The sequence below is a fragment of the Artemia franciscana genome, chromosome 13 (assembly GCF_032884065.1).
Source record: "Artemia franciscana chromosome 13, ASM3288406v1, whole genome shotgun sequence".
Lineage (NCBI taxonomy): Eukaryota > Metazoa > Arthropoda > Branchiopoda > Anostraca > Artemiidae > Artemia > Artemia franciscana.
Window position 1 is genome coordinate 48,566,109 of NC_088875.1, and position 24,977 is coordinate 48,591,085.

A 24,977-nucleotide genomic window follows, 5' to 3' on the forward strand; every position below is an offset into this window, starting at 1 on the left:
AGTAGAAAGGGATTTTTCTTAACAGTGCTTTCTTATTCTCTATCATAAATAAAAAAAGAAAAAGTAAGACATTCCTGAAAGCTATTGTAGAAGAGACTTAAAGAAAAAACAATTAAAGCAGAAGATATGCAGTACTTGATACGCAGTAAATAAAAAGACAAATTTGTTGAATGAAGTTAAACCTGTTGAACGAGAAAAAAATTATTAAAAAGCATCTTCTTTTTTCCACCGAGCCGAGGCAAATTTTCTGATTTATATCAGAAAATTTGAAAACTTGAAATTTGAAAGACCGTTTTCACGGTCTTTATATACCGTGAAAACCCCGGTTATTGTCTGATCTTCGTGATCCGAATACTCGACTGTGTACCGTATAATACGAAAATACCAATAAAATCACCAGCTACGATATCATACCTGTTCAATATTGGTGCCTCAGGAAAATCAACGAATTGTAAGGCTAAAAACAGGTTTTTGGGGGGAAGGGGTATTAAATATACCCTCTTGAAAATTTTCAGAGACCGCCTAATATTGTTGTCATATGACACAGTATACCGTACCATACTGTGTTGTTTATGGTTCGAACATTCATCCAAGAAAAACTGAATCTTTTAAGTAAACCGAGAAACGATTGATGATTTACTTATGTGAAAGGGTATTATTATCAGCCGACCGATGAGTATGGTTTATATTCCCTTTGAATCGTTGGTGAGCTATATCGACGAATAGAGAGCACCCGGCCCAGGCACAAGCACTGTATGAAGAATTACGGATCAATGGTTTCGCCATTAAAAATCTTGATATTTTTGCAACTTTTCTTATAACTTCTTATAGTTTTCACATAAATTGCTTATTGTGTCCTTTTTTATATTTGTGAACCGATTTTATTAATGCCGAGATGTAGCTAGCGCTAATTAACCAATCAGATTTTTCACATAATTTTCTGATTGGCTGAAGAATTCTATAAGAAATTCTGATCGGTTTAAATTAGCAGCAGCCTAAGTGTTCGTAAAATTTCATTTAAATAAATAGATATGTTTATAAATAAATATATATATATATATTATTAATATATATTAATATAAATATATATTTTAATATAAATATATTAATAATTATATTAATTATTATAAATATATATATATTAATAAATATATATTTATAATATAAATATTTATAGATATATTTATAAATAAATAGGTCTTTAAGATTCCAAGGTCTTGACCGCCCTATCTTTGATACACATGAAGCGGCATGACGTGTTACTCCTTAATTGTGAATTAATTCGATCCTCACTTTTGTCGTTGATCTCCAGAGTTATTAACCTCTCTTTAAAACTTAAATACAAATCTTAATCTGAAGATAATTTTACTTAGAAATTAAGGTAAAGACCTTTATAATTGGTTGTTCATTAACTCAGGAAAAAGTTGGATTATATTAATCAAAACCTCAGGGACGGATCTAGGGCCCAAGTTAAAGTTTTTGGGAATGTGTTTACACATTTCTACATTTACCCCTTTTGCCATCTGAGAAAATTGTAGCATTTCTTGGCCTCATAACTTGTACGTAATTTATTAGCAGCTGAAGACTGGGTATTTTCTTACTAAAATATGTTTTTTGGTTTGAGGCTACGTCCCTCTCCTCTCTGCCAACATTGCTATCCACCTTATGAAAATGTTCAATACATTTTGCTAGATTGTCCATTTTCTGCGGTGATTCGAAAATCTTATAGCATTGTTGCCGGGGTGCATAAAGGCAACAACACTTTTGGGTGTTCTTAACAACCATCAAACAGAACCAATAATTTTAAACATATTTTAAGCAGTGTGAGTAGCTATGTGGGCCTCAGGTGGCTTAGTACTGCGGTGAGTTGTTAGTAGCAGTAGTAGTATCAAAGATGAAGATGATGAATTAGCCCTTGGATTACCTTCACAGGCCAAAATAGCTTTTTCACGAACGATCTCGAAAGGACGTTGATCCGTCGATCCGTATGCGTCACTAAAGAAGTCGCTCTTTCTGTCTTGGCTTTTCCTCCAATTAGCCATGGCTCTTAACGTTTTCATCATAGTCCACCAACTTGATTCCCCATGCCTACCTTCTTAATATAAAGTTGTCAGTACGAAGTTCTTACTGTAAAGTTGCCATTCTAAGCATATATTTTCACCAACCTACTTCTGTTATATTAAAAAAGAAATGATTTCCTGTTGTCCACTTACCGATTTCAATAAAAAGAAAATGATCAGAAAATGATCAAAAAAAAAAAAATTAACAAGAAAAAATCAGTCTTAATCAGCAATTTTAAAGAACAACGGAAAAAATGAAAAATGAAATTTTGGGTTTTTATCCCTAAAGTAAACGATTTTTTTTTTGTAAAGTAAGGCTTCCTATGCATCAAAGATACGCCAAGCATATATCTGGTGATTAAATTTCCAGTTTCAAACAATCGTTGTGAGTGAGGAAGGGGGATATAAACTATTTTGGAAAAGTGAACTTTTTCAATGATCTTCAGAGCCAAATAAGGTAAGAGAAAAAAAAATTGGACCAAGCCTTACTACTTATGGTTAGGGGGCTATCTGTAAGTCAAAATTTTACAGAAAAATGTCTGATGTCTTTTTTTTAAATCCCTATCCTAACATATAAGTTTGACTCACTTTGTTCAACAGCTAGTTAACAGAAAGCCCCTTTTCAAACATTTTACCTAAATTACCGAACTTCTACCTAAATTACCACAAGATAATAGTTCTTCTGCAGCTTTATGCGGAGCTTCAAGTTCTCAAGATGACAGGAAGCCCGCGCTCGCACTAAATTACGAACTATTCATCTCCAAAAAATCTCTTTGGACTCATTATTCTAGTTCGTAAAACTTCCTTCGGATTGACACTCAACAACGCTTTGGTTTTTCTTCACTACGCTCCCCACCAATATTCTAATCATAATTTAGAGTTTTAGAACGCCAAATGGCTCTTCAGTCCTTAGAACTAGGATTAAGTAAACTTCCCAGCGTGAGGCTAATGAGTTCCCTGAAGAATTCTTTTGCGAGACCAGAATTCCGAAAGATGACGTGAGAAAATGGGTCGATATTCACCAAGTTTAGCATGGCATCTCTTTTTTGAAGATGGAAAGTCTCAAAGATAATAGCTGTACATAACCCGTTTTTTAGCAGGGAGGGTTATCAGAAGATTTTTCAAAGGGGGGACTCTGATACTAAAAACAAGACTAGGGGTGTAACTAAAAGAAAACGGTACTTATCGGTTATATAATAGACACTATAAAATTTCAACACAACAGGGACCGAAGAACAGGTAATTATATTATCCAGGATAAAAGATTGTTGCCCAAAACAAAAAAAAATGCGTCAATGGACACACAATGACTTAGTTTTATTTCATTAGCTTTATCAAAAGTTTGGGTTTTATGTTTGCACATTAAGGGGGTGGGGGTAAAGCCTACCATATATTAAATACAGAAATGGTTAGTTTACGCATTTAATATATGCTATGCTTTACCCCCCCTCCCCTAATGTGCAAATATATGGCCCAAATTTGTTTCTAAACTATTATATATTCATCATTGTTTTATTTTATTAGCTATGTGTTTATTGTTGTATATTAAATACAAATATATTAAATGTATTAAATGTGTATATAAAATTAAAATCTGTTTATATATTAAATAATATATTATATATTAAATAATATATCATATATTAAATGTGTTTATTGTACCATATATTAAATACAGAATGGTTAGTTTACGCATTTAATATATGCTATGCTTTACCCCCCCTCCCCTAATGTGCAAATATATGGCCCAAATTTGTTTCTAAACTATTATATATTTATCATATTTTGTTTTATTTCATGAGCACTGATGGAACTTCACTTCCCGAGTGTCTTTTATATAACCGATAAGTACCAAGAAAACATTCCGATTGGTTTATTTATTTAAGAATTAACGACGCTTCTTGACTACTATGGTCCCTGCGTCGGCCCTGCAGTGCATTCCTGCAGCGTGATTCGATCTCTGGGTCCCGTATTACCAAGCTAAGGTCAAATCCACTGCGCCACTACAGGCATTCCGATTGGTTTTAACATTAGCATGCGTTTTTCAAAAATACACTTAGGGCATAACCCAATTTTGAGGATGGAGGGTTATCAGAAGGTTTTTGAAATTGGGGAGTCTCGTAATAAAATTAGATCTGTTTCCAAAGAAAATATGCCAACGGATATTAAAATTGTCAGTATACATTTATCTACAGATCTACTTAATTAATTTAGTCTGTTCAATCTATTAGTCTATTTAGTTTTGTTTTCTATAGTTTTTCATTTTATTTATACTTTCCTCTCTTCTCCTTTTTGCTCTTCTCTCTGTGAGTAAGTGATTATTTTTTTTTCTTCTCTGAGTAAGTGGCTCGTTCATTTTCCCCTTTTTTACAGGCCAAAGAGCCTTTGGGGAAATAGTAAAATGTAATATTGTATGTGTGTTTCGTGATGAATAAATCTTATCTTATCTTACCTATGACGTCATTCATCATATTGGATATGAAGATAAGACTTTTTGTCTAAAATTGTAGTTTATTTCTAGGATTATATTTAAGTAGCCTACTTACAAAAACACGTAGATATAGTAATTTCCTTTCAAAGGGCCCTTTAAACAGTCCTCTCTGATGGTCCAGTGCCCCGAAACCAGTGAAGAAGGAAAAAAGAGGACTCGTCTGTGCTACCCATCAGTGCAAAAATTACTCGGCAATGGCAAATCCAATGGCGGACTTTCATTTCGATCCGGAGCCATTTATGAGGGGTTCGGGGCTATTTTCCGAAATTTATATAAATTTCTATTAGAAACAAACTTCTACTACATATAGTTAGTATTCATGACAGATAGCAATTTTTTCTCACAACACAGTTTTTTTTTTTTTTTTTTTTTTTTTTTTTTTTTTTTTTTTTTTTTTTTTTTTTTTTTTTTTTTTTTTTTTTTTACTGTGATTACTATGGGTTGCTTATCACTCTGGTTACTACAGGCTGTGGTTCGATCTTTACCAGGTTGCGGCTATTGCTGCAACCATGATGTGGGCGAAAAGGGTTAAGTACCACAGGTTTACACCAAAACGCAGAGGCGTTAGGCCAAACAACGTTAAATAAAAAATTAAACGTGATGGATGATTGCATGATTACTTAAATAATTTCTTAGACCACACTGCTTTTCCATTAACGAAACAAATAATTGAAGAAAAAACGGGTTTAATTTTTTTATAATAAAGCAGTGACAACAAAATAAAATAAAAACTACACAAAACTACATAGATTGCTTGGACCTACCTGGGAAAGATTTACGAGCAAAGGGGGGAGGATCTCAAATAATTTTTTTGATGGGTTAAGGGATCAAATTAAAAATAAAGTATAAACAGGCAAATTATACTAAAATATAAGAAATTATGGACAAAGTATTAAACATGATATTTCGGGGACCAGGTCCACACTCCTGAAGTCCCTACGTAGACCTCTGTACTCGTTGTGCTACGTATTTTTATTTTTTATTTTTCCTAATTTCTATACGACACTTTTTGAGCTTAAACACGGCGGACAGGTTTAAAAATCAGAACAGCTCAACTAAAAACTAAGGACATTAAAACAAATAGTTCTACAAATGCTTACTTTCCGTTTTGAATGCCAAGGTTAAAGAAGGTTGAAGCAGGTTAATAAGTAGAGAAACAATAACAATAGGGAAAATCGCCATCTGAAGCACTCTTAATTTCGGTCATCCGCTAAAATTCTAGACCTGAAATCGGATAAACTTTCATTAGATATAAATACTAAGTTAGGATGAACCTTCACATGGTTCTTTGCATAAATCCTGGAAAATCGTCATACAACATCCTGCAACATTAGGTCTGCCATAAACCAAAGAAAAAATAATTAGAATTACCGAAAAAAAAAAAATCAGAAACACAGTAATAAAGTAAAAACAATTTCCAAAATACTATAGGCTTTCCTGGCGAAAATTGAAAAACAGTATACTAATGAACAAATTGTTACATGGAAAATCGATGTTATGACTTCCATCAACTAATCAAGAGCTACTGACCAGCTTTAAAAGGAATCTAATTTCCCCGCTGAATTGCTTCAATTGCTTACCAAAAGAGGGGAGGGGGAGACAGTAGCGTAACTCAGTCCCGTAATCTAAATAAAAAAAAACATCGATCTTTTCAAGAAAACCATATAAATAAAAAATGAATTCATCACAGCTTTCGTTTATATTAAAAAGGTTTAGGCAACACTTTTCGTAAAATTCAAAAAAAGAAATATGAGGTTGCGACAGTTTGTCGTTGTCATTGATGTTTTGACATTTTATGGTGACTCATGACAGCAAATGATATCTTCTAAAGAAAAATAAGAAGAATCTTGCGAAAAGATCGGTATTTCTAAACGTTTTACCCCACAGGATCCTCAAATATTAGACTATATATCCCAAAGGAACTGCATAATATATACCATGTCTCTTGTGCTCACTATTTTTGCTGAGTGTTCAGGGACCTCACTGCTGAGTCTTCAGGGACCTTAGGCGTAGTTCAAGTGTTCCCGAGAAAACTGGATGAGAAACCACTACTGCATGACCACCACAGCTGCACCGCTCCTCCTCCACCTCAATCCATCCAAAGCTTCATTCTTTACCTTCTCATGTAGTTCCAGCTTCACTTAAGACTTTCTTATGATTCGCCCCCTCATTCGGGAAAACCTCGTCTGACCCAAGATGAATGGTAAAACACCATAATTTTTGGCAATCTACAATCCTGCCTCCTCGCCAAAGGTTACCGATAGAAAACCCTTTAAAATACATCCAACACACAGAGACCAACAAACAAAAGGGTAAGAGGGAACTTCAATAGCTAAAAATAGTAATAATTTCCTTAAATCTTAGAAATAAGTCGAAGAGTTATAGTATGTTATGCATGTCTTTCAAATCAGCTAGTTTTTATAAAGATTTGAGCAACTAAATAAGATAAAAAAAAACGAATTGCAACTCCTTTAAAATAGCGATAACTTTTAAAATTCTGTCCCTGCCCTCCCCTGGAAGGCTAAGATCAACTTTTGGTAGTGTTCGAAATAAATATGACACTGGATGAAAAAAAAAACAACCCATTTATAAACATTTACCCAGGCGAAAAACATCCGAGTTCACCCCCTCCCCCGGACAACTTTGCAGGTAATCATGCTGCGATACTGAACAATTTCAAGCAAATAAAGAGCGTCTATTATATTACTCTAGAATATATATATATATATATATATATATATATATATATATATATACTGTTATATATACTACTAACTGTTATATATATATACATATATATGTTTTAACTACGTAAAACTTGCGAATATACAACATTCTTCGCTGTCCCGTTGTCTGTGCATATAAATAGATTGTCAGGTTTACCGACTGTTGAACATGCAACCTATAATTGTCCATGGGAAAAACAATCCGTATTCAGATCTATACCTCATTATTCTAATGATTGCCCTTGAGCTTTGTTGATGGTGATTGCTAATCGAACATTCCCTGTGTCCCCGTCGTCAAAGGGGACGCCCCCCGGCGTCCCCGTTGTAGTTGTGTCCCTGTGTCCCACCTGTGAATATCTTCTATCTATATATACATAAAAATAAATTGTTTGTCTGTTGACTGACGTCATGTTTGTGTGTCGACTGACGTCATTATTGATTGAGCATTATGCCGCCATGAAGTTGTTTTTCGACTCACGTCATGTTTGTCAACTGACGAAATTACAGACCGGGACACAAATGGCGACCGGGACACAGGGAATATAAATGACGACCGGGACACTCAAAGAGAAATTACAGACTGGGTCACCGGGACACAAAGAACGACTGGGACACAGGGACACAACTACAACGAGGACGCCGGGGGGCACAGGGGGGGTATATAAATGACGACGGGGACACAGGGAATGTTCGGTTAGCAATCACCATCAACAAAGCTCAAGGGCAATCATTAGAATAGTGAGGTATAGATCTGAATACGGATTGTTTTTCCCATGGACCATTATATCTTGCATGTTCAAGAGTCGGTAAACCTGACAATCTATTTATATGCACAGACAATGGGACAGCGAAGAATGTTGTATATTCGCAAGTTTTACGTAGTTAAAAACATATACACATATATCTATCTATATTCACAGGTGGGACACAGAGACACAACTACAATGGCGCGTAACTAATATGGCACGTAATGACTTACGCGCGCGGGGGGGCGCGAAGCGCCCTCACCAGCCAGGTGTTGGGGTGGCGCGAAGCGCCACCCCAACAGCTAGTAGATATATATATATATATATATATATATATATATATATATATATATATATATATATATATATATATATATATATATATATATATATATATATATATATATATATATTATATATATATATATATATATATATATATATATTTATATATATATATATATATATATATATATATATATATATATATATATATATATATATGTTGTTAACTACATAAAACTTGCGAATATACAACATTGTTCGCTGTCCCATTGTCTGTGCATATAAATAGATTGTCAGGTTTACCGACTCTTGAACATGCAACATATAACTGTCCATGGGAAAAAGTCAACACACAAACAAACAACTTATTTATATATATATAGATTATATTATATATATATATATATATATATATATATATATATATATATATATATATATATATATATATATATATATATATATATATATATATATATATTATATTACTATTATATATATTACTCTAAAATATTATATTACTCTAGGAATTTATCTCCATATCTCTTAGAAATTTGAACGAAATTATTTTCCCAGGTTAAAGTTTATAAAGTTTCTTAATTCAGGTTCCCATAGATTTTCTAAGCTTCATATTGATTGATGGAGTAATAATCATCCATCCCTGACTTAATTTCATGGTTTGTGGGTTCTGAAGACATATACTTAATAGATAAGGTTTTGCTAAGTCGATTAAAAATCTTATTAAAAGCAGAGACTTTACCCCAGCCATCTTGTTGGAATTAGACTGATTTGCCCAATTCTTTTGGGAATCTCTTTGTATTTTCTACTTTGAGTGGTTTTTCTTATGTGGAAAAAGAATGTTTGTTTTTTTTTGGTCATTTCAGTATGCAACTACTACAACAGATACTGGAAATGTCAGGTAAAAGTTTCGCGACAGTGGAACTCTAATTTTCAACCTCCCCCAAGAAATTTTAGTTAATTTTCAAAGTTAATTGCTTTTAATATTGTCAGCGAAAATTAAGTTTTCCTCGAACATTTCCGCAAGAAACTTGTATGATCCAGACTGAAAGGGTTTCAATGATGGTGGAATACCAATTTACAACCTCACACTGGGTGCTTTAAATTTCCTAATTTGAGTGGTTTTCCTTAGATGAAAAAAGTACCGTTTTTTAAGACATTGCAGAACGCAACATCTATAATAGATACTGGAAATATGTCAGAGAAAAGCTTCGTGACCTCACCCCATAAATCTTATTCTATTTTCTAAGTCGAGGGATTTTAACACGTCGGCAAAAAGTAAGTTTTCCTCGAACATTTGTGTAAAAAAAACAATCAATATTGAAATTTGATGATGGTGGAATTCTAATTTACAACCTCACAATGAGTGATTTTGATTTTCTGATTTGAGTGGTTTTCCTTAAATGAAGAAAATTACCGTTTTCTAGTCATGGCAGAGCGCAACTTCAGTAATATATATTGGAAGCATATCAGGGAGCATTTCATGACAGTGAAGCTCTAATTTGCAACCCCACCCCAGAAATGTCACTCTATTTTCCAAGTTGAGTGATTTTGACGCGTCGGCGAAAAGTAAGTTTCCCTCGAACATTTCCGTAAAAACAATCAAGATTAAAAAGGGTTTGATTGTGGTAGAATTCTGATTTACAACTTCACTGGGTGATTTTCACTTGGGTGATTTCTTAAGGTGGAAATGGTACAGTTGCAGCAATTTAGAGTTCCATCATCACCAAACTTTTTCCTGGGATATTTCGAATATCTAGCATAAGATTTGGTGTACTAGAATGACAAACAAACTGTTACTTTTCCCAATTAAGAAAAACCACTCAAATTAGAAAGCCTAAAACATGTAGTGTAAGGTTGTAAATTAGAATTCCACCATCATTAAAACCATTTCAGTGCCAATCATTTAAGCTCTTAAGGAAATGTTCGAAGAAATTTACTTTTTGCTAACGAATGAAAATCAATTAAATTAGAGAATTTAGTGAATTCCTACTGTGAGGCAGCAGATTAGAATGCCATTGTCAACAGACTTTTTCTTGACATACTTCTAATATTTAATGTAAAATTTGGTATTCGAATGACACGAGAACCGTACCTTTTCCATCTGAGTAATAACACTCAAACCAGAAAATCCAAAACACTTAGCGTGAGGTTGTGAATCATACTTTTGCCGTTATTAAAACGCATTCAGTCTCGATCATAGAATAAGTCTTAGGAAATGTTCGAAGAAATTTACTCTGTGGCAACACGATAAATCGCTCAAATTAAAAAATATAATAAATTCCTTGTGAGAGGTTGAAAAATAGAATTCCATTGTCGCGAAACTTTTTTCGGTTATGTTTAGAATATCTAGAATGGAAGTGGCGTACATGAATGACAGAAACCTCACACAAAATATTCACTATATTTTCTATTTCCAGTAATTTTCACGTTTTAACAAAAAGCAAGTTTCTTCAAACATTTCCTTTAGGAACTTACATGACCGAGACTGAAAGGCTTTTAATGATAGTGACATTCTAATTTAGAACCTCACATCGAGTTTTTCGAATTTTCTAGTTGGATTGGTTTTTTTATGGAAAACGTAGTTTTTTGGTCATTTACATACGAACTTTTTTAAACATCACACTGCAAAGTTACTGCATTTGCTTGTGATTGTGATATAATCAATAATCAATATTGTGATTATCACAATATTGAGACAAAAAATACCCTTTCCTCGAACAGTGTAAGACATGCTTGATCCGAGACTGAAAGGGTTTTACTGATAATGAAAACAGAGTTCAAGTTTACAACCTCAAGCCGAGTCTTTTGTATTTAGTAGTCGAGCGGTTTTTATGGCACTTGGTATTAACCAAGTGACATATAGCAATCGCCAATTCTGTCGGTCTGTCTGTCTGTCGGTCCCGGTTTTGCTACTTTAGGCACTTCCAGGTAAGCTAGGACGATGAAATTTGGCAAACGTATCAGGGACTGGACCAGATTAAATTACAAATAGCCCGATTTTACCATCTGGGGGGGGGGGGGAGTGGGGGCCGGTTAATTCGCAAAAAATAGAAAAAATGAAGTATTTTTAACGTATGAGCGGGTGATTGGATCTTAATGAAATTTGATGTTTGGAATGATATAATGTCTCCGAGCTCTTATTTTAAATCCCGACTGGATCTGATGACATTGGGGGGAGTTGGAGGGGGGAAACCTAAAGTCCCGGGTTTGCTACTTTAGGCACTTCCAGGTAAGCTAGGACGATGAAATTTGGCAAGCGTATCAGAGACCGGACCAGATTGAATTAGAAACAGTCGTTTTCCCGATTTGACCATCTAGGGGGGGGGGGGCGGTTAATTTGCAAAAAATAGAAAAAATGAAGTATTTTTAACTTATGAGCGGATGATTGGATCCTAATGAAATTTGATGTTTGGAATGATATTGTGTCTCAGAGCTCTTATTTTAAATCCCGACTGGATCTGATGACATTGGGGGGAGTTGGAGGGGAGAAACCTAAAGTCCCGGTTTTGCTACTTTAGGCACTTCCAGGTAAGCTAGGACGATGAAATTTGGCAAGCTTATCAGAGACCGGACCAGATTAAATTAGAAACAGTCTTTTTTCCGATTTGACCATCTGGGGGGGGGGAGGAGTGGGAGGCCGGTTAATTTGGAAAAAATAGAAAAAATGAAGTATTTTTAACTTATGAGCGGGTGATTGGATCTTAATTAAATTTAATGTTTGGAATGATATTGTGTCTCAGAGCTCTTATTTTAAATCCCGACCGGATCTGATGACATTGGGGGGAGTTGGAGGGGGGAACCTAAAATCTTGAAAAACACTTAGAGTGGAGGGATCGGGATGAAACTTGATGGGAAAAATAAGCAGATGTCCCATATACATGATTGACATAATCGGAACGGATCCGCTCTCTTTGGGGTAGTGGGGGGTGGGTAATTCTGAAAAATTATAAAAAAATGAGGTATTTTTAACTTACGAACGGGTAATCGGATTTCAATGAAATTTTATGTTTAGAAGGATATCGTGTCTTAGAGCTCTTATTTTAAATCCCGACCGGATCTGGTGACATTGCGGGGGGGTGGAGGGGGAAACCTAAAACTTAGAAAACACTTAGAGTGGAGGGATCGGGATGAAACTTGGTGGAAAAAATAATCACGAGTCCTAGATGCATGATTGCCATAACCGGAACGGATCCGCTTTAGAAGGAATTCATGTCTCAGAGCTCTTATTTCAAATCCCGACCAGATCTTTTTACATTGGGGGGGGGGTGGAGGGGGAAATCTTGGAAAAACAATTAGAGTGGAGGAATCGGGATGAAGCTTGGTGGATAGAATAAACAAATGTCCTTGATACGTGATTGACAGAATCGTACTGGATTCGCTCTCTTTGGGGGAGTTGGGGGGAGGGGTTCAGTGATTTGGCGAGTTCGGTGCTTCTGGATGTGCTAGGGCGATGAAAATTGGTAGGCGTGTCAGGGAGCTGCACAATTTGACTTGATAAAGTCGTTTTCCCAGATTCGACAATCTGGGGGGCAAAACAGAAAGGAAAAATTAGAAACAATTAGGTATTTATAACTTACGAGTGGGTGATCGGATCTTATTGAATTTTGATATTTAGAAAGACTTTGTGACTCAGAGCTCTTGTTTTAAATCTTGACCGGCATTAAGCCTCTTATTTTCCTTTTTAAATCAATCTATTGATTCATAGAATTTTGTTAAAGCTCATACCATATGATCTCTTGGCTCTTAGCTCTTCTCGCCTCGTCACAAGTGCCATATGAGCTCTTAGCTCTTCTTCTTATTTGCAAAAACGCAGTTTTTAAGTCATTTCTTTATTTAGCTTTTGTGGTCGGTATTGGAAATATGTCCCGAAAATTATCGGTAATGGTAATGGTAATGGTAAAAGGTAATGGAAATCTAATTCGCAGCCTCATTGCGTTTTCTAATTTGAGGTATTTTCATGTGCTGACAAAAAGTAACTTTTGTAATACTTCTCAAGATTTCTTATGAGTTCCTCCAATACTTCAGAATAAAAATTATATGATTCCTACTGAAAAAGTTATAATGACATTCTAATTGCCCCCTTACACTGAGTCTTTCGTATTTTGTAGTTTCAGCGATTTTCATTACTGTTCTGCACGTTTGAAAAAAACATAAAAACCACGTTAAGTGTATGAAAATTTTGAAAGATCACAGGATCAATCGTGAAAGTATTAAGATTTTGGGAATTTTAGGCCTTTCAGCAGAAACAACTATGGGTCTTTGGCTTATGACCCAACCAGGGACTTGATGAAAGACTATTTTTCTTAACAATTACAAAGCTAGAAGTTGAATGAACTTCTAGCAGCAGTTCATTCCGGAAATATCTTCCGGAAATATTCCGGAAATATCCGGAAGAGTGTCTACTCCAAGAATAGACAGTTCTTCGTAGAATGTAGAGCACTCTACGACCTTATTCTAACAACGATGGCGGTAGAATTGAGGCACCCAGGTCAAATCAATAAGGGGGAGTGCATACTAGCGGTAAATAATATTTTTTTTTTTGCCCAATTTATTCAACTTTTCTAGTTCGGCCATTCGGATCATCCCCCCGCCTGTCTCTGAAACACCCTATTGCGAGCGGCCTACTTTTAATTTTGACATCCATCACTCTCAAGCTAATCGTATTTTAAGAATTTTTTTTTATACTTCTTAACGTTCGCTTAGTCGATTGTTTCCCAAACTTTTTACATATGTGCGCTCTTTTTTATAATTTGCATAATGTTGAGGACCCCTTGTGAAAAAAACATGTAATTTAATAACAGCGAAAATACATTTACTTTTCTGTTTTGATGCATACACAAATAGGTAATAAAAGAGAAATAGATCTATTCATACTACATATAAATAAAAGTAAAATAATGAATAACATTTATTTGGATCCATGACAGAGACGAAATTGCTTGTGCTGACATGAAAGATCTTTATAATTTTGTTCTCTGGTTTTTAATTGCCATGTCAGAGGAGGTCACAAGTTTACTAGCCAGTTCCTTTTCTAAGACTTAATGTCGGCAAATGGTACTTAAGCACGGTCCAGCTCATATCCCCACTGAAATCCGGTGCAATGCATACCCCACATCAAACTCTTTGCATGCCACTGGGATATGCGTACCCCACTTCCTTAATCCACAGATTCTGCTTTATCGTTTTACTTCAATTGATACGGCCTACAGCCTGACAATTGCCAATTATGTTACGCCAATAATTGCCAATAATTATGTTAATCCATTTTTTCCTAACCCATTTCAGATAATTCATATTTGACAGCCGTTTTTATTAAGCTGTAAACGAGAGTAGGTTAGAAAGATTGAAGCTTGAACTGAATCCCAACTCTTGTGTAGACAGCAATTATGCGTAAGGGGTTGAGTACACGCGTACATTTTATCCACTTGATGGGTAACTGAAGACTGAAGCCCTAGCCACACAATAGTCACATCTGTTCAAAAAACGCCAAGATTTATGAATGACCTACGGTTTTTAATCGCTGATTTTTAGTAGAAGAGAAAAATAGAAGGGACAAGGGATAGGTTTGAAAAGCCGGTGTTGCACTAATTTGTTATCTATTATAATCAGTTGGTGCCCAAGCAACATCATAGTTGCAGCAGTAGCTGCAACCTAGTAAAGAAGGTCAGAAGTCAAAGGAAAGGGGAGAAATCAGAATCTTAATCACAATATAATAAATACAACAATTAAATCACAATTATTATAAAATCACAATTAATCACAAATGAACACCAAGATCCTCAAAAAAATGTGTTTCGTAACATGCTCAAAATCGCTTGAAATTTCCCCAGAGCTAAAGGGTGAGGGTGGAGGTAAAATAAGGGTGGAAGAGTCAAGGCAGAATTGACAGAGATTGTGGGGGAAATCTTCAGTTCAGATTTGCGCTCTTTAGCCTGAAAAAAAAAGAAGACACTTCTGACAATAAAGTCGTTGTAAATATCATTACTAAACCCCCCCCCCCCGGCACTTTTGAAGTCAGGTTGATACTAATGAAGTGGCCCAATATCAGTTCATATTTGATTTCACGGGTGTGAAGCTGCAATGAAGCACCGTTAAAACATAGTCTTCTCAGACTTGAAATAATAGGAAGCGACCTTTCAATCCACCAAATACTGCACAAACTAAAATACTTATTTTTCACACATACACACACACACACACACACACACACACGCACACACACACACACACACACACACACACACACACACACACGCACACACACACACACACACACACACACACACACACACACACACACACACACACACACACACACACACACACACACACACCCTCCCTCTGATCTCGCTTAGGGGAAAAATGGGGAAGTGATGGAACTTTCCAATTATGATGTCACTTTCGGTCTCCCCGGACCTGAATTGATAGGATAAGACCTTTCAATCAAAAACTGTTACCGAAATTTAAATTCAAGATCCCCATCCCCCTTTTTTCTTCTTTTCCCTGGAAGCCGAGGTATTTTTGCGTGGGGCTGATTTTGGATATATTATTAATAAAATTTTCGGAGCATTTTGGTGCCAAAAACACTTTTGTTGCTCAAATGCCGTGTCAAACCGTATTTTTACTGGACTACATTTACATCTTACTTGTACGTTCTGCATATTTTATTGCTCCAGTCGTGTGGTATTAATGTTTCAACGTGAGATGACACTTTTGACGTTATTCAGCAGCTTAGATTAAGCTTTTACCAAATTAAATTTCAAATTTTGCTTTGCTTTTTCTTAGATCAAAAATACGTTGAAAACATGCAAAAATGGGTAAATTTCCTATCTTTTTAAGCTAGTTTAGATCATTCTCTAAGAGCAGATCAAAGTAGTCATAATTTAGCTTCGATGAACGACTAGCCCTGGAACTAATGAATTTAATTTTGTTAGAAAATGACCTTCTCGAGGCATTTCCTTCCTCATTTTCGAAAAAAGTGACCCAAACTACACCAAAAAATACTCACTGTGGATGCTTAGGCTGATCAACAACTATAGGTTTTCCCCACAATTCGACATTCTACTTATTGCTGCAGCCCCCCCCCCCCCCAGCAGAGAAATGAGGTGCATTAGAAAACACGATTTTTTCTAAAAAGACTCATCATAAATGTCGCCATTCTTCATCTGTAAAATGCCATCATATCTTTGTCACTTGTTGTCACTTAATTCATAATGTATACCTCCCAATTCCTAAAGTCAATTAACCGTTCAAATACTCCTCAAATTTCAAATTTTAGATGGTCTATTCTTCATTTACAACGTTTTTTTTACACTTCTTCACCACAGTTCACTATTCTTCCCGGGATATTCAGGATCCTTCAGGGGAACCCAAGTTTTGATTCAACTTAGTAACTTCAGTGCAAAAAATAGCTTTATTTACAGATATATGTTTTGGTGTTGGACGACCCATTGCACATATGTTAAACTCAATAGTTTTGGCAACCTCCATAAAAGTGTAAACAATTGTGACTCAAAACCTCGTGCGGCAGCGCAACAGGAGTGTAGTGAAAGTAGTAAAGTTTTGATAGAATGATTAATTATAAAGATGAGCCAAATACACTTATCTGAACAGGCTATGGCAATAATTCATCCTACAAGTAATTTGTTGTTTTTCATTTTTTTTTTTTTTTTTTTTTTTTTGCTATAAGAATATGCAACACACACTGAATCATACAAAATTAGGCCCTACCATTCCTCTTCCTCCACTTCCCTTTGAAATGTTCAACAATGCAAAGATTGACTGGAAGAATATGGCAAAATCCATAGAGGGGCACACCAATAGCTTTGCTGGGTCTTAAGTTCCACACCCCTCTTGGAAATGAATCAAGGCTCCAGTTTACATAGGCCTCAACTAATCAGAAGGTTCTTTTTTCAATCACTATTTTTTTCGGGAAGTTGCTTGATTTTATTCTTGAGATAAAACGGTAATTTGTAATAAAAAAAAGAGCTAAGATAGCGATTTCTCTTCGCTTTTCGAAAAGATAAAATTTAGATCAATAGTTTCACGGGATATACCTCTTGGCGTAAAAAATTATAGAAAAAGAACTTATTACGATGTATTATTATCCTTCGGCCAATGAAACAAACTGTATTTCTTAGTCGTTCGAACTAACAATATAATACAATTATTTAGCACCCCTCCATGTCTCTGGACTGATAACATAATACAAATAGACTGTTCCCTAAAGGAAATGTTAAGAAAAAGCACACGTGGTAAACAAGGATGCCTTTGGCATCTAAAGAAATGAGTTTGTCTAGTACCCATGGCGGTTTAAGACCGATTTATTACATTGAAGTACCAAAGGCATCCAAATTATTTTTTTGCCCATCTTAGGTCTATTCATACCTGAAAATCCCTATTTTCTAAGATTTTACTTTTCGTTGTTTAAAATTGTGGTCTCTAGGACAGTAAAACATTTTGTAAGTGCTACCATGTTGAGTCGTGAAAATAAATAAGGAAAACTGATTAGGCTATGGCAATAATTTCAAAACTATTTTCTTAGAAATAATTCTAATTTTTAAAATAAAAATATTCTTGGCTTTTCTAGGAAGCATTGTATTTCCTTTTCTAATTAGCAGAAACGCTTGAAAACTAGAAATTCTAATGCCAGTATTTCGATCGATTAATTAGCATCCATTTTTTGCCACAAGAAAGATCACGGATGCGTGTTTATTTGTTTGTTTTTTGTTGTTGTTTATTTCCCAGGGATGATCGTATCGACTCAGTGGTCCTAGAATGTCGTAAGAGGGCTCATTCTATCAGAAATTTAAAGTTCTAGTGCCATGAAAACCCCTATTCTAGGACGTAAAACATTTTGTCAGTGTTGCCATGTTGAGTCGTGAAAATAAATAAGGAAAACTGATTAGTTTAAATTGACAACGCTTTTCGTCTGTAAAATGCAGGTTAAAAACCTGCTGATTCACAATAACACCTACATCTTCAAAAGGAAGCTGTGCGTTCTTAGTTTATATTGCACCATATGTTTTTGGCGTTTTTTTGCAGAGCATTCCTCCACCGTTATTTTGTCTTATTCATTAAAGATTAAATTCTATACTTTTCTATTATTGTTGTAAGATATATATGTTTGTGTAAGTTTACTATTGATCAACTCAAACAATTAGATTAAATTGTCACTGTCTTTAGTACTTTTTGTTTTTGCATTTTTTTTTTTTTTTTTTTTTTTTTTTTTTTTTGCGATCCTTGGACCCTTAAGCCAATCTTGTCTCTCAAGCAGCCAGTGTACTATGTATGCAATCAAAGAGTACGGGAACTTACAAGAATAAAAACTCGCAATACTGTCGAAAATTAACACACTAATGCCATCTAGAGTTTGGCGTTTCTTAGAATTTTTTAAGCGTAATAATAAGATAATATTGGTGTAATAATAAGTGTATGACCTCAGTTTACAAAAAAAAGAAAATTATGAAGCTTCAAAAATATCCCTGGAAACATCAAATGCTAGATGGCGTCTGCAATTTTTAAGGCATTAGCGCCAGTTCCCAATCTTATAAGTTGCCTATACTGTTTGTATGCAATCTCTTTAATGTAGCAGAAACCAAGAGTTTGAATAGTCCTGTTTAAGAAACCCTGTCCTACCCTAGCAGGTCTTCAGTGTTGGTGTGTCGTCCAACCTTTTTTTTAGTACTTTTTTGGATTTTGAAGATGATCCTCCAAAATAAAAGACATTAAGATGCGATTTATTCTTGATGAAACACGCTTAATAACACACTATACTATTCCCCCAAGGGGTCATGTCGAGAGGTAAGTGGCTTAAGTTGTTTCTCAGCTGTCCCAATGATAGTGAAATGAAATCTAATTGTTTGAATAGATTAAGTAGATACTAACTATATCCAAGTTCAAAAATTAGAAAAAAAAACCAAGGACCCAATTTTAATGGATAAAAGCTCCAAAAAAGCCATACAGTTTTTGCCAGCAGTCGGCACCAAATCCAAAGAAAAAACGAAATTAAAAAATCAGCAAGTAAAAAAAGATCAGTAAAAAATTAGCAAGTAATAAGTTAGGAAACATATGGCACGAAACAGCTGAAGAAGTTAAAGCTCTCCGTTGAAGATGTAGTTGCCTTTGGGAATTAACAAATTGTTAATCCTTGTTATTCTCGTTAACAATTGTTAATCTAATATTGCAGTTCAACGTGGCAATACTGATGAAAAGGTGATACTACTGTAAACATTCCATAATCTTGAAACAGCTAAAAATAAATATTAGAATATCGAAGTTTCCAGATATGAATAAACCTAAGTTGGTTCAAAGGAGCACAAATCCTTTCCCGTGGTACTTAAAAAAAAAATATCAGATCCTTTCCGATTTCTGTATTTATCGTAGTTTTCCGGTCAGAACCGAATTTGACCAGGGTTAGCCTATGAAGGCTATTGCCTCAAAACAACTAGGGTACTTGTATGATAAACGCCATACTGCTCAAGTTATTAATTCATCGACGCATTATAGAACCAGTTTTTCTCGTTAGTTTCCTTCAGCTTAGCGTGAGACAAAACAAAGAAAAGTGACAAAATGGATGGAAAATATATAATTTGCGCTATATATCTGAACATTGGGGATGGGTTAAAGTATTTGGCCGGTGTGAAGTTACAAAACAATTTTTACTACATAATATGCAGAATAATTGTACCTAACACATTAGGCATGCAGACCCGCTATACTTCCCCCCCCCCCTAATGCATAAATATATAGCCCAAATTTGTTTCTAATATATTACATTTTTATCTTACTTTGGTGCATTTCATTAGGATTGAGCGTCAGAGAAACACATTAGAAGAATAGTAGGTAGGTCTTACTTTGGACCGATGAGATGGCAGTTAACACAAAATTGATACTGGGAAAACAGTTTTTGGGGTATACTAATTCGGCAACAACCAAATACACGCCAAATAATTGGTAAAAACATAGCATACTAATATAACAAATCAGCTAGAGCTAAAAATAATATATTTAAACGAAGAGTTAGTTGTAGATTAGAAATGTATTATTAAATTATCTTATTGCATTATTAAAATAACGAAATACTCTATGAAGAAAAATCAATAGCTGTTAAAACAAAGTCGAAAACTACTCGAATACATTCATTCATGTAATGTTAAGCTACATTGATACATTATCTAAAAGCTCATATGTGTTTTTTTTTTTGTTTTTTTGTTTTTTTTCTGCTTTCCCCTTCCCACAGAGAAGTGATCAAAAGTAGCCTAAGAATGAACTTCTTAGTATTTTGACTTGAAAACATTTCTTTGACATCCTTCCCCTAAAGGTAAGTCAGTCTCATTATAAACCTATGCAAACTACCATTTCTTATTCTATAATATGGATTAATGTCAGTAAACGTTGATTTATTAAAAAAAAAGAAAAAATAGCAAATAAAAATATTGTGGTGAACAAAAATTTGAATGTGTAAACGATCTACCTACACTCTACCTGCCGCTACGCCTGACTGAAGACAGATGCCCATAAAGGCGCCACATCAATAACATAGTGAATGAAGAGGCCCCAAAACAACGTTTGAGGATGGATGGGACTAGTCAAGCAAGTCAAACGCCCCTTTACATGTGATACAAGAAAAAAGGAACGTTTCGAAATTGTTCGAATAATCATTTTAATATCAGGTCATCCCATATTTCCGTCAAGTTTCTGACTCTGTTTTCTAAACACACAAAAAGATAAACAATTCACATCTGCAATGTACAATTTGTACTTCAAACTTATTGCTCCAGAGTAAACTTTAAATTAGATAGAAATAAAACAAGGCTCTTGCGAAATGAAACTTTTGCTAGACTGGGAAAGCGACTTGGATACAAGATGTCATAGACACAAGGCACTAGTGGCATCAATTCATGGATATTAATGGGGGGGACGTATTTCTAAAAAACTAGGGGTGCAAAAGTTACATACTTTGACCAGTGTTTACATATAGTACTGGTTATTGGGAAGTGCAGAGACGTTTTCAGGGGGATTTTTTTGGTTGGGGGAGGAGGGGAGGGGGTTATGTGGGGGGATCTTTCCATAGATAAATCTGTCATGGGGGAAGTGAATTTCCATGAAGGAAGTGCAGGATTTCCTAGCATTATTTAGCATTACTAGATTATTTAGCATTACTAGATTATTTAGCATTACCTAGCATTCCTACCTAACAGAAATTATTACACATATAGGGTTTACCTCCTCCTAATACCTCGCTCTTTAAGCTAAAGTATTTTTTGTAATTTTAACTACTTATTCTACGGCCATTGCTATTTTTTCTGTTTTAAAAAGTAGAGTTGAGAGAAAGAGCTAAACTTTAGCGTAAAGAGTGGGGCGTTGAGGAGGGAATAGTCCCTTTCATATACGGATTAATTTCTGTTCGTTTTAAGTTTTAATGTCGCTCCTTACTTTCAGTTAAAAAAAACTTTTTTTTCATTTAATCCATAAAAGCATAATGACAATACTACATACCATGCGGCCTATAAGCGGCATGGTGCGTAGCAATACTGTGCATGCTGCATGGTCCGTGATAAGACCTTGTTTTATCTTAGATGGATTACAATTGGGCTAAAATAACCTGATAACGCCATTAGTAAAAACAAGAAAATGAAAAATTAAATGAGAATGGTCAACAATGACAATATAGTAATTTACAATTAACAAAATATGTTGAGAGTATATCCGCATTGATTTTACGCCTGTTCCGCCCAATTTCGGATTATCCACGGAATTTCCTTATCCGCCGTTGCTACACCACGCCGCTAAGTTAAGTGGATAATAGAGAATCTACTGGATATTGTTGCTTGCTGCCACTGCACTCACTAGAGGCTTGCATTTTTGGAACCAAGCATTGCTGGCTGGAGAAATTGAGAAATTTTGCTGGCTACCGGCTACCTCCTAATTTTTTGTATTTTGGGTGTGGTTAAATCCCACTTTCTAGGGGCATACCGAGAGAATAATTGAGGTGGCTAGGGAAAATTCTGCGGATGAAAGATGACAGATTGTTAAAGTTTGTCCTTTTCAGCTGACTATCTAAGACTAAACAGAAAGCATGTAGTCCGCAGTTGGGGTGGAAGGATGTCACAAAGAAAGAATTAAGCGAAATAGGAACTTCCTGGAAGGGCATAAGGAGGAAGGCTTTGAGTAGATGAGTGACATGCGTTGCTGGGTTTTCTCGGCAGGTTGGTGCTGCGGGGAGTGAGTTGTTAATCGTAGCTCTAACATTATCCCCACATCTAACATCACCTCCACCAATTTCGTTACTGTCTCCTCCACCCTATAGTTCACCATCTTCACTTCCATAAGCGCAACCACATTCTGCCTGATGACAAAATTTCATCTTAAACCTCTATAAAATGACCGACTAGCCCCTACCGTCACAGGCAAGGTGTCGCCTCCTACATTCTCCCTACATTTTCAATTCAGCTTCATTAATTATTGAGTCATTAAAAATAAATATTCAATTAATCTATTCGTTCATACTTAATAATTAGCATTGATAGTGCTTAAAACGGTGCCTGGATGATTGTGAGTCAAAAGAGGCATGAAATTTTTGTGCATATGAGGTTGGGAAAAAGGAGGCTTCCGAACAATTTGCTGAGGAAGAGCTTATTTAATCCTTTGACAAACTATTAAACTGCTAATTAAAACTGAAATATAAGATATAAATCCAAACAGGCCAACCACGGGTGGCAACTATTTATATAAGCGGCGCAGGTGCAGAGGCCCGTAGCATCCCCCCCCCCACCGAAGGTAACCAGATATACTAATCATTAATATTTGCATAATTTTGAATTCAAACGAGATCTATATATATATATATATATATATATATATATATATATATATATATATATATATATATATATATATATATATATATATATATATATATATATATATATATATATATATATATATATATATATATATATATATATATATATATATATATATATATATATATATATATATATATATATATATATATATATATATATATATATATATATATATATATATATATATATATATATATATATATATATATATATATATATATATATATATATATATATATATATATATGTAAATATATATATATATATACATACATATATATATATATATATATATATATATATATATATATATATATATATATATATATATATATATATATATATATATATGTATATATATATATATATATATATATACATATATATATATATATATATATATATATATATATATTTATATATATATATATATATATATATATATATATATATATATATATATATATATATATATATATATATATATATATATATGTATATGAGACAAAAATTGGAACAAGTGATATATATGTGATATATTAAGAGGTAATTAAGTTAGTCACCCGTTAAAACCAAAAACTGCAGATTGAAGTGTTTCTCATTTAAAAAACGTAATTACCGGTTCTTCTTCTTTTTTTTAAGATATGATTGCATAAATTTCCAAGCAATCAGATTTCATTTTCAATGTTCTTGGTACTTATCATGTCTTTTGCTTGTCTTCAAATGAATGATTTCAATGACATATTTTTTGATGTCGTTGAGTCCCTCATGATTCTTACTAAATACTTCCAAATCCTCAATACAGTTTATCTCGAAGATTCAGGAGCCCTTTTCGGCTTGTGATGAATATTTATTCCTTTTTTCAATTTCAGTTATACTGTCGACACAAACAGCCTTGGGCCGGCTTAAGTCGTTAATAATATGCTTTATACTCGACAAGTTCAAACACAAAGGGATAAAATATAAGCACCACATCTTTACCAATATTACATAAAAAAAACTAGTTTTTTTAACTGAAAGTAAGGAGCGACATTAAAACTTAAAACGAACAGAAATTACTCCGTATATGAAATGGATTGTCCCCTCCGCAATCCCTCGCTCTTTACGCTAAAGCTTTTAATTGTTTTAAAAAGCAGAATTGTGGCAAAGAGTCAAACTTTAGCGTAAAGAGCGAGGGATTGCGGAGGGGACAATCCATTTCATATACGGAGTAATTTCTGTTCGTTTTAAGTTTTAATATCACTCCTTACTTTCAGTTAAAAAAACCAGTTTTTTTTATGTAATTTCTGAACGTTTTTGAATTAATGCATGTTTGATTTTGACTCTCCACACGTAAACTATTCAAATGAAATTTGCATATTAATTCCTTTTTTGGCTAAATGGCTTTCTCTTAGTTTTGATCATACGATTTTGAGAAATATGGGATGGGAAAGAAGGCCTAGTTGCCATGCAATTTTTCGGTTACATTAAAAGGCAACTATTAATTTTAATTTTAACCAATTTTTTTATTAGCAAAAAATATACGTAACTTTAGAATTAACTTACGTAACAAACTTTTATATTCTTTAATTTTTATTATGTATATGAGGGGCTTTGTACCCTCGTTAATACCTCCTTCTTTACACTAAATCGTAAGTTTTGTCCCAATTCTTTAAGAATGACCCCTGAATCAGAAAGGCCGTAGAATAAATAGTTGAAATTACTAAAAATACTTTAGCATAATGAGCAAGGTATTTATCTCCTCCTAAATACCTCGCTTTATGCTAAAGTATTTTTAG

General features: G+C 34.3%; 1 protein-coding gene across 5 annotated transcripts in view; it reads right to left on the reverse strand.

Moving 5' to 3' along the window:
* Nucleotides 1-24,977, reverse strand: part of LOC136035032 (uncharacterized) — a 321,337-nt gene that overhangs the window by 188,106 nt on the left and 108,254 nt on the right. For all 5 annotated transcript variants that reach the window (XM_065716624.1, XM_065716625.1, XM_065716628.1 and 2 more), the window contains one exon: nucleotides 5,652-5,775. In XM_065716624.1, the coding sequence (XP_065572696.1) occupies nucleotides 5,652-5,733 (82 nt within the window). In that variant the 5' untranslated portion in view covers nucleotides 5,734-5,775. The remainder of the gene's footprint in view (nucleotides 1-5,651; nucleotides 5,776-24,977) is intronic.